Source organism: Oncorhynchus nerka, linkage group LG25, assembly GCF_034236695.1.
Source record: "Oncorhynchus nerka isolate Pitt River linkage group LG25, Oner_Uvic_2.0, whole genome shotgun sequence".
Lineage (NCBI taxonomy): Eukaryota > Metazoa > Chordata > Actinopteri > Salmoniformes > Salmonidae > Oncorhynchus > Oncorhynchus nerka.
In genome coordinates, this window is record NC_088420.1 from 50,192,601 (window position 1) to 50,203,840 (window position 11,240).

The 11,240-nt window shown below is 46.1% G+C and overlaps 1 protein-coding gene across 1 annotated transcript; it reads left to right on the forward strand.

Moving 5' to 3' along the window:
• Positions 1–4,617: 4,617 nt before the first annotated feature.
• LOC115109629 (doublecortin domain-containing protein 1-like) lies at positions 4,618–11,240 on the forward strand. The gene is made up of 8 exons (XM_065009849.1): positions 4,618–5,232; positions 5,335–5,504; positions 5,985–6,174; positions 6,809–7,445; positions 8,359–8,495; positions 9,222–9,967; positions 10,086–10,195; positions 10,282–11,240. Exons 4-6 carry the CDS (start codon positions 7,352–7,354, stop codon positions 9,366–9,368), a joined length of 378 nt encoding a protein of 125 aa, XP_064865921.1. The 5' UTR covers positions 4,618–5,232; positions 5,335–5,504; positions 5,985–6,174; positions 6,809–7,351; the 3' UTR covers positions 9,369–9,967; positions 10,086–10,195; positions 10,282–11,240.

Consider the following 11,240-nt stretch of genomic DNA (forward strand, 5'->3'; position numbering starts at 1 on the left):
ATGTTAAATAATTCACAGCTGGGAGTCATGGGGTGCAGAACCCCCATCCTTCTACACACACACACACACACACACACACACACACACACACACACACAGAGAGAGACAGAGACATGAGGGCCTGAGGAGTACAATGGCATTTTGTGATAACACCACACTACTCACCAAAGATGCCCAAACATTCTGGAGATGAAGGTGTTCATTTTACACCCCACCCAACCATGAGGCATCCAGGTCTTCATCACTGTAAAATATAAAACGGTATAGTTTGATAGCATTTCAAATCTTACCAATAGTGTTGTCAAACTATTTTGTTATTTCTTTGATCAAATGTAAATTATTGAAAAATGTGAACCTGAATACAGGGTGGGTGTCATTTCAATCATAGAAATAGAATTCATAGACTGGACCTATCCCTTCAAACCACTGCAATTTAGCTGGTACACCAATGATATTTAAATGTAATTGCAACTTAAATGGACATGTATTTTCTATCATCTATATTTCTAGGATTTCAATCGGTTCTCTGTAGAGGATTGACCGTATAATTTAAAACAACAGATATTTCCATTTAAGTCAACATTCTCTGGTATGTGTAGACCTCCAACCATCTTTGTGGTAACATTTGAAAGTCAACTGTATTCAAATGTTAGTACATTTATCAGCCAAGACATGACACCCACCCTACATTCAAAAGCATGTTGTGTCTAAACCAATGGTGGGAACAACACAAAAACATTAGATTATGTCAAATTGGGTCTAAGCTTCAACATAAGTGAATTTTTAAGAGTTTCTGCATTTAAGACCATTGAGGTTAGAAGGTTAAAAAAATGACATCATTTTTATTTACAGAGTTCAAATGTGCTCTCATTGAAACCATGAAAGGGAATCCAGAAGGGAAAAAAAGAGTTTGACAACCCTGTTTGTAAAGCTTTTAAATTATATCAATCTCAACCGTTTCTCTTTTCCAGTGATGAAGACATGGTGTCTCATAGTATGGTAGGGCAAAAATGGGTCAACTTTGAGCATCTTTATCTCCTGAATGTTTTGGTAAAAACATTCTGAGCACTTCTACAAGGGTCAAATGTGCATGGAAGGTTTCATTCAAATCAAAAGGAGTGCTGTCAAAAAAAGTGATTGAATTCAAATGGATTTACCCTGATGTAATTGGCTGCAGTGTTTTGTTGTACAGGATAGCAGAGACGTTTTGGGGGCATAGTGTCCCTCCCTGTTCGGTATAGATAGGCTGTCTGAATTGACAATGGTCGAAGTATGATATGGTAGATGCCACAATGTGTCAAACCAGTTCAACATTGCAATGGTCTTAGGAATACGATAGTACTTCCATGAGGAACTTTTCCCCCTGAGGCAAAGTTTACAGATAAACAAAAAAAGCAGAGCGCAAAAGAGGACACATGGAAAGATGACGAGGAACAGATAGACATATATTTGAGACAGATAAAAAAAATAACTTTCGTTGGGGGAATGAAGGTAAGTGCCACATATTCCACAGAGTGTGGTCTCCACCTAGTGGACAATGAGAGAAACAGCGCTGCTTTGTTCCAGCAAATGCACATCACGTTGTCTCAGGGCTCCATAGTATTGTGCAACAGTATATAATCAGACACCAGAGCTTACGAATGCAGGTCTCATTCAAAGGAAGTGGGGGAAGCTGTCAAATCTGGACAAGACCCTCCACCGCAGCCCTGTGTGTCAATGCCCGAGGTGGGGGGGGGTGTTTGGTCTGCCTGTCAATGTCAGTGAAATGAGCAGCTAGTGATGGCTCTGAGGTTAGAGGTCCTGCTATGGGCTATGGAATGCTGCTGGCCACCCAGTCCCATCTACCCTGTCTCCCAGCACCCCAGCCCCAGGGTCCAGCTCGACCTTACACCACTCCACCCACAGGGTCTAGCCCAAACCCCATCTGTTCACTGGTCTCGTGACCAGTGGCCTCAATGTGTGGCTCTTTGCCACTCTAAAAATCCATTTCTTACATAAGGTTCTGTGAATATCCCTATGTGTGTTCCTCTCTGTCAGATGGGCCATCAAACAGGAGGGGCTTAGAAGAGCGGGCCAATGGAAGCAGTCCAAGGTAGAGAACCCAGAGTGGAACAAGCTGACCTCCATGTGGCCCTCTCTGCCCAGTGGAGAGCTCAACCAGGTGAGCCCTCTTCTTGTATGGGTCAGTGCGAGACCCATGGTACACCTGGAACTGGTCCGGGGTACATACACTCAGTCCAGTGAGTGCTAGTCTCTGAGGGGTCCAGAATAAAATGAAGGCCTATATCAAAGCAACCCAATGGTCCACAACACACACAGCGCACTCTAGATAATATGTGTGTGTATTGGCTGAGGAATCTCTCTCAGAGAACCCCGGTCTGTTAGAGCGAGGAGCAACATGCTGACTGACTGTCAGAGTGGATCTGTGTTGTTGTTATGCCGTGGCATATCTCCTCTGTCTGTCTGTCTGTCTGTCTGAAGGATCAGATGAGGCGAGTCGGACAGGAGCATGACAGGCTTGTTAGGAACGAATCGGTCCACTGGGCACAACCACTGACTGACAGGTTCACATTTTACACTCAATGAATAGAGACTAACAAATGTTTAGCTGGTTGTTTTATCATGGAATCGTATAATGGAATAATCATAAGGTGTGTGTGTGCGTGTGCAAGATATTAAAGATATCCTGTGCTTTTCAGCTTTTGTGCAACCTTAACTTGCCTTGGAAGTGTAGTTTGCTCATTCATTTGTACAGACAGTGTTGAGACACACACTAGAGGGAGAAATTACCAGGCTACTTTACACTTTTGAATGCCCCTGCAGGACCTAAGCTGGCCACTGGAGGGTGCCCTAGTCCGCTGTGCGCCACCACTGACTGACTCCAACAGGAAATGGCACTGTTTCAGACCTGCACCACTGAGATTGAGGGTACTGAGAAACAGACAGGGGGTAGAAAAGGCCAAGGCCATAACTGTTACAGTACCCAACCTCACACTGAACACTTGGTGAGGACAATATCCTCTCAGATCTTCTACATCCCTCCTCTCTGACACTGACAACTACATCTGAAGAATGTGGGTACATCTCATTCCACATCCACTATAGGCAACACAATATTGTCAATTACAGTTCCATTTTAAATATGGTGTAGTATACCAGTGGTATAGTAGCATCAGTCAAAAGCCTGTAGCATCTGTAAAGTAAGTCACTCTGGATAAGAGCGTCTGATAAATTACTAAAATGTACATGTAAATGATAGCGATAGCTGCAGATTTAGTAGCTGCACATTTAGTAGGGGTAGTGGTTCTGGTTTAAGCCTGATGTTCTCACTGCAGGATTTTACACATCCTGAAAAAGATCCTTCAGTCTCAAATGAGATGATTTATGTAGATGTATTCATTTAGCTTCAGATCATATATGTATTAGCACATTAGGCCTGATTCAGAAGTAAGAGGACTCTCTACTGTTCACCAATCATTTGGAAAAGAATGCATAGCCTTCAACCCCCCACACAACCCACCAATGAATGTTCATTCACTCAAGGTAAAGTCAAGCCTGAAATTGGAGTTTCTGATCCAGGAATATAATTTGTACCTCCTAATTAACTCAATCATTTCTCCGTCTTTGGAGCAAAGTAAATAAAGCTGCCCCGGGTTCCCGTTTACAGATGAGCACATGCAGCCTGCCTGACCTTTGACCTTTCAGTCTGTGTCAGCCTCTCCTTCATTACGGGCTCAGGCCTGGAATCTGGGGCATCATTTGCATAAGTTAATTCCTCGTTACGATCCCCCTCGCAGCCGTGCGAGGCCAGGGAATAGAACTGATTATGATTCTGCTTCCCTCCATTCATCTGTGCAGTAGGAAGCCTCTCGCCCGCACAGCACAGAGACTCAAAGCAGAAAGAGGCACCAGCAGGGAGAGGGAAAACAGTAACAAGGCAGAAATCCACAGCCTTGGGTTTCAGCAGTTCCTTGAGAGGTAAAACCTCAAGTTGAATTGAAATATATTCATGACGAAGAAATATATGTATTTTCATTTCCCCTCGTGGTTGGGAAGGGAAGAACAGTACAGCCAGTCTAGACTGTAATGCTTTCTTCTCAGGTGCACAGAGTCTCTTCATCTGTCCCACGCTGCTCTCAGGCTGTTCCTCACAGACGGCAGGGAGAGAACACTACTCCTAGATCTGATTCTAGACCAGCTGGTATTGAAGTCATACTTTTGAATCGACTTTTTAAAAACTTTTATCTTATGAATTAAAAGTTCACTCAAGTCTTTCCTCTCTGTGTCATTGAGGTGTATGTGTCCTGTGTGCAGCCGTGGGTTAACCCTCATCTCAGCCGTGGGTTAACCCTCATCTCAGCCGTGGGTTAACCCTCATCTCAGCCGTGGGTTAACCCTCATCTCAGCCGTGGTAGAATGTCAAAACAGCGCCTCCTTCTCCACCTGGAGCCGGACGTGTCCCAGATCCGCCACTACTGCACCCTCTTAGCCCTCTGGCTAAGCTGCTTTAAAACAAACATACAGCCATCGTTTCCGTGGGGTTGCACAGGGTACTCTGTTTCACTAGCACCAGTGCTCCATTGTTGCTGGGTGCTTGTTCCAGTGCTTTCTCTCTCTCTCTCTCTGTTTTTTCTCTCTATAGGTTGCAGCAGCGCGGTAGGAGCATCACACAGGCCCACCGACAGCAGTTCGAGTTCAGTAAGGGCCAGATAGTAAGCTGCAGAAACCCCTGTCTGGCTGTTTGGGTCGCTGGCCATGGGGCAGTGGGGGGAGGTGGGGTAAAAGCAGGGTCAGTTGGTGCGCAGTAACCCCTCTTACTCAAACCAACGTTGGACACTGAATGAGGGAGAGAGGTAGGAGAATGGGCCCCATGTGAATTGATACTAATGTCAGAGCGTGACCCTGTCTGTCTATCCTCCCACGTCACACTGATATATTAGTTGACCCCCTTTGGCCCTGTCTAGGGCACTGTACTGTACCTATGAGATCCAGGCACAGACAAATTGACAGGGTCAAAGGTCTTTTCGTGTTCTCGGAAGCCATAGGGAACGTTTATGAAAGTAGTTGTTATAAAGAGACTCTGTTTTGATTATTGTTTGTCTCTTCACACAGGACTCATCATCTGTTGGCCAACCCTGAGCTGGTATTGTCTGTTTCCATGACTACAATCCCCCCCCAGGAGACTCCTGCTCTGAACCCCGTCTCCTCACAGGCTGCTCTGTAGTCCTACAGGTAAGACTCACTGACAAGCAAACAACAACAACGAACAAGTACAACAACAAGTACATACTGAAAGTATCATGGTTTGATCTCTTTCATATACTGCCTGTTCAGAAATATAAGCCTTATAGTTACGGAGTAGCCAACCAGAAGTGGGGCTGGTTTCCAGATCGTACGGTTCTGAGTGCATTCTACACCTCATCTCTGGACCAGGAAGTGACTGCAGCCAATCAGGCCTCCGTGTGTGTACCGCCTGTGTGTCCCCAGAACCACTGCACCAGCAGGTATACCAGAACCAGTCCAGAACAACTACTGTAGCACACTGTACTTGACACAGTGTTAGGTATCCATACCCATTCTGTTCTGCTGTACATTCTTAGTGTATTCTGTGGTTCTATGCGCTGGTTGTGAGGATTATAGGAAGATTAGAAAGGAGTGGTACATTTTGGATACCAACTGTACATTCTTCTTTGTTTAGATGTTTATTTGGGAATAATGTTGTGTCTGTACAGTATTGCATACTCTCGGAATAATTCTGTATGCACTATACCAGAGGAGGCTAGTTATAGGAGGGGCTCAGTGTAATGGCTGGAATATAATTATGGAACGGAGTCAGATAACGTTGTTTCCATGTGTTTGATGTGTCTGGTACCGTTCCATTTATTCCATTTCAGCCATTTACAATGAGCCGGTCCTCCTATATCTCCTACCACCAGCCTCCTCTGTACTCCACAGTATCTCCTACTGTGCTATGTGGGGGGCAGGGTTTCTCCTTCGCCAGGTCAGGTGTGAGTGGGAGGCAGAGTGAAGGTGTGTCCTAGCTGTTCCACTGGGCTGAGAGGGAGAGGAGTTCTCCAGAAGCCTCCTCCAGGATCCTCCTCCCTCTGCTGCATGGCCAGTCACAACCACCATCTCTGCCCGACTGGACACTTCAGGATCCTGAAGGTCCACCAGGTAGTGCAACCTGGACTTGGGGGTAGACGTAACATAGTCAATGTAAAATCTCCCTCCATTTAGTATGATTATGGTACGTTTCGTATGGTATATGTTCCTTTGTGGACGTCCATCATCCGTTTCGTATAATATGTTACGAATTACAATTCACATGATATGTTACGGATTTCAATTAGCGGTGGCTAACTTTAGCCAGGGTTAGGGGAAGGGTTGTCTAACATGCTAAGTAGTTGCAAAGTTGATAGTTAGCTCAAATGGGTTGCTAGACGTTCGCGTTACACACCCACCCATCCTCCCCAACCAAGTATTTGGCTTATGTAACCTTCTCTCTTATGTAACCATACCCAACGTAACATATCATACTAATTTTATTATCACACATTTACTGTGTTACATCTAGTCTTTGAGGCCAGGCTGGCTAGTGGAACATCCCATATCCCCCTACAGCATTCCCTGAAATCAAGTGGGTGTGAAGTTCATTGTCCAAGGCGGTGCAGATGGCTGCACTGAAGTAAACATGTTCTCCTTATGAACCCCCAGGAGATTGTGTGTATGTGTACGGGTGTCTGTCTGTGTCTGTATGTCTGCATATCTGTCTGTGAGGGACTAAGACTCCAGCTGTGTCCTCCTGCAGACGGAGCTCAGTGAGTCTGCGGCAGACGTCACTCTGCAGCGTCTAGACGAGTGTCTGGGAGTCACTGAGGACGGAGGCTGCGGTGCTGCAGAAGCAGACGCCGTCCCCAGAGGTGTGCAGCGCAGCCCAGGCCAAGCCGAGCGTGAAGCTCCTGGCCCACAGGAATGGGCAGGGGGGCCTAGAGGAGGGCCAGCTGATCACGGTGGCAACAATGCCTCTGGTGAGGCTCCACAGGGGCCACTGAAACAGGCAAATAGACAGTGTATGACTTTGTTGTTTTCTAGGTGGACGGTATGAATTGAATGTATGAGTTTCTGTGTATCTGTAGTTGTTGTCAGAGTGCACCCGCCTGCTCCAGCTAACCAGAGCTTAGGTACTCACCCTGCGTCAGCTCAAAGCCTGGGCCCTCAATGACTGTATGCCGGATGACACAGACACACAAAGGTTAGATTGCCTTTCTGATAACCAGTCTGTTGACTTTTGACACTGACCTCTCCTCTAACCTCAGGTTCAGAGACAGTGTTCCAGGTGAGTGCTGAGGACATGAGCTCTGTAGATGAGTGTCTGCTGACGCTAATACTGAGGTCCCCCATCCATGTCTGGGTGTCCTGTGGAGAGCCCTACCTCCCTTCAGATGGTGAGATGCACACACACACACACACACACACACACAATGGTGCTTGCATTTGCTAAGGGAATTTTGATATTATGAAATTGGATGTAAATAAATGTAGAGTCATTTCCTTGCTCCTTTCTCTTACTACTACAGCACATTAGTCCATCCTGTTTATTCTTGTTCAGTTATTTTCTTGCTTGTGGGTGAATCTTGGCAGCATTGCCCTGGGGGGGAGGCCCAACCCAGACGAGACGCTTCTTCATTTAATAACACATTTCACGCATGGCCTGTAATGGCGAGATGCTAATGAGACGTGTGTTTTGCTGCCTGGATGATGATTTTGCAGATAATGTTCTCTTTGCTTAAGCCTTGTACGAACTCTAGGCAACAATTAGGGGGTTCGCAAAGCACTGCACATTTCTATACACATAATCCCGGCGTGTGCGTTATGTTGCCTCAGTTGTCAGGAGAAGAGAGAAGCTGCAGAGGGCTCAGTGGCTCCCGAAGGAGAGAGAGTACTGACTGACCTGGGGATGAAGAGACACAAGATGAGGCACCTGAAAGCTTTGCTCTGCTTTCCATCCGTCATGGCTGCTGTGGCTTCATGAAATACGCGGCGATAATGCATCCCAGTGAACGTATTTAAATTCTGTGACATTTGAAAACCTAGTGTCGTGTGGCTAGCCTGATCTACCATCCCTGACCTAACCGCTGCGAATCCATGTGGCGAAGGTAAACTGGCGAGAGGAGGATGGTGGAACCCGGCCATCCCGTGTCCTCATCATGTACTATGGGGGAATAAACTAGATTTGCTCATTCAATGACATTGCAGCTCCGTTAGTATAGGCAGTGTTCCTCCTTGTACGCACGGGTACAATCTTGGGTGTAGAATGGCCCCTAACAGTGTTCTCTCTCTACCCCTGCGTTCACCCAGCCCGCCGGTTCTCCAGACCGGGCCAAGCCTCCCTGGTACCCACCCAGAGTCCTGCCAGGCCTGTAGTGGATGAGCAAAGCTGGCTACAGCCCAGCCATGAGGAACTGACTCTGGACCAGGAGCTGCACAACACTGAGGTATGGATGTACTTGTTGCACAACAAAATACTTGCACTTGTCTTTTCCTACTAGCTCTGACTTTGCTGACAACGACTTTACTGAGGATGTACTTACAGCGACTGGGATATGTGGTTGTCTCACCCAGCTACCTTTAAAATGAATGCGCTTCACTATAAGTCGCTCTGGATAAGAGCATCTGCTAAATGACTAACATGTCCAATGTGAAACTGTATCTCTGGTAGAGACTCTGAGAGCACTCTTCTGATATAAGCACGGTACTGAGGAGCATGGTAGTAGCAGGGATTTGATCCTTCCGAGGTTAGATAGTGACCTTGTAAGGGTTTTGATCCTTCCGAGGTTGGATAGTGACCTTGTAAGGGTTTTGATCCTTCCGAGGTTAGATAGTGACCTTATAAGGGTTTTGATCCTTCCGAGGTTAGATAGTAACCTTATAAGGGTTTTGATCCTTCCGAGGTTAGATAGTGACCTTATAATAGTGACCTTATAAGGGATTTGATCCTTCCGAGGTTAGATAGTGACCTTATAAGGGTTTTGATCCTTCCGAGGTTAGATAGTGACCTTATAAGGGATTTGATCCTTCCGAGGTTAGATAGTGACCTTATAAGGGATTTGATCCTTCCGAGGTTAGATAGTGACCTTATAAGGGTTTTGATCCTTCCGAGGTTAGATGGTTTTGATACCTTATAATCATGTGGCGTTGATAATCCCTTTTTCTCTTTACAGACTCGACTTGCTGAGATGGAGGCCCTCCCAGAGAAAGGCCACAGGCCTCTTCCACAGAAGACCTCCCAGGAACTGTACCATCAGTCTGATGTCAAGAGAGTTCAGGTGTACCACAGTGGAGACAGGCATGTATCTGTCCACGTCTAGGGGCAAAGCATCGAAGAGGTACTTCCTCCAAATAGAGAGTCGGATATATCATACTCCAGTCTAGATTGTCTATGGGGCGCCGTTTGTAGCATGCTATATTTTGTGACAAAGAGAGCGGAGGCGCCAGGTAGCCTAGCAGTTAAGAACGTTGGGCCAATAACTGGTTTGAATCCCTGGGCTGACTATGGGAAAAACCTGTCAATGTACCCTTGAGCAAAAGCACTTAACCCTGATTGCTCCTGTAAGTCTCTCTGGATAAGAGCGTCTGCTTAAATGACTCGTGTGAATTTCATGTCGCAGAATTAATATTTTTCACAAAACATAGCTAGCACGTGACAAACAGCGCCCCCCTATATCTCCTCGGTGACTGTGTTGCTATATGTTGCAGCTGCTGAGCTGCAGTACTGTGAGGCTGGCCCTGTCCAGGTCCGCCCCCAGGCTATACGCTGCAGACGGCAGGCTTCTGAGCTCCTGGGTGGACATCTACAGGGACATGCTGCTGTGTGTGTCAACAGGACAGCCCTTCATTAGCCCTGAAGATCAGCAGGCCCTGGCTCACCTCTAAATTCTGACCCCTCCTACTGACTGTCACACAGAGAGTAGGGGTTATTCTGATGTTTCGGTTAATAGAAAGAAAGTGAAATACATTCCTGTAAATTGCTAATTTATACAGATCTATTTACGTGAGCATTTGGGCTGTCTTTTCTCTCTGTCCAGATTGTGGGGACAAGATTGAGATGAGAGCTACCTTCGCTCGAATGATGAGATCTCTAGACTCTGGTAATACCACAACAGACAGGGGACCAAAGGAGCACCTGACTACCACAGTAAGAGGAGAGGGGATAACTGTACCAGGGCATTATGCTACTAATGGTTATATAGATGATTCATATTTGTGTACTGTCTTTTTTAGATTCCATGTGGCTGCCATTCTCTCCATTGGGCTGCAGAAGCATATAACTGTTACAAAACAACTGTACCATGCCTGATCAGGATCGGTGTTATCCACTGTTGTTGGACTGTCGCTATGTTCAAGCAATTCCCAATGGGACAGTAACTACCAGGAACCGTGTGATGTTATATATTCACCACGAGTGGGAAGCAGTGGTATAAGCGAGTCAGAAACTCCCTTTGTCAGGACCCTGTCTTTCAAATATAAAAATCAAAATAACTTCAACATATCTTCATTGTAAAGGGTTTAAACACTGTTTACCATGCTTGTTCAATGAACCATAAACAATTAATGAACATGCACCTGTGGAACCCGTCGTTTTACAGACGGTAGGCAATTAAGGTCACAGTTATGAAAACTTAGGACACTAAAGAGGCCTTTCTACTGACTCTGAAAAACACCAAAGGAAAGATGACCAGGGTGAACATGCCTTAGGCATGCTACAAGGAGGTATGAGGACTGCAGATGTGGACAGGGCAATAAATTGCAATGTCCGTACTGTGAGACGCCTAAGACAGCGCTACAGGGAAACAGGACGGACAGCTGATCCTCCTCGCAGTGGCAGACCACGTGTAACAACACCTGCACAGGATCGGTACATCCGAACATCACAACAGTGGGACAGGTACAGGATGGCAACAACAACTGCCCGAGTTACACGAAGAACTCACAATCCCTCCATCAGTGCTCAGACTGTCTTGTAGGCCTATTGTAAGGCAAGTCCTCACCAGACATCACCGGCAACAACGCCCCTTTGATCAGGGACACGACATCCCCCGCCCCTTTGATCAGGGACACGTTATTCCATTTCTGTTAGTCACATGTCTGTGGAACTTGTTCAGTTTATGTCACAGTTGTTGAATCTTATGTTCATACAAATATTTACACACGTTAAGTTTGCTGAAAATAAACGCAGTTGA

What these genes read in the sequence shown, in the direction of transcription:
- LOC115109629 (XM_065009849.1), top strand. Translation starts at nt 7,352, where the DNA reads ATGAGCTCTGTAGATGAGTGTCTGCTGACGCTAATACTGAGGTCCCCC. An exon ending in GCCCTACCTCCCTTCAGATG is followed by an intron (nt 7,446 to 8,358) that starts GTGAGATGCACA and finishes GCGTTCACCCAG; the next exon opens with CCCGCCGGTTCTCCAGACCG. An exon ending in AGGAGCTGCACAACACTGAG is followed by an intron (nt 8,496 to 9,221) that starts GTATGGATGTAC and finishes TTCTCTTTACAG; the next exon opens with ACTCGACTTGCTGAGATGGA.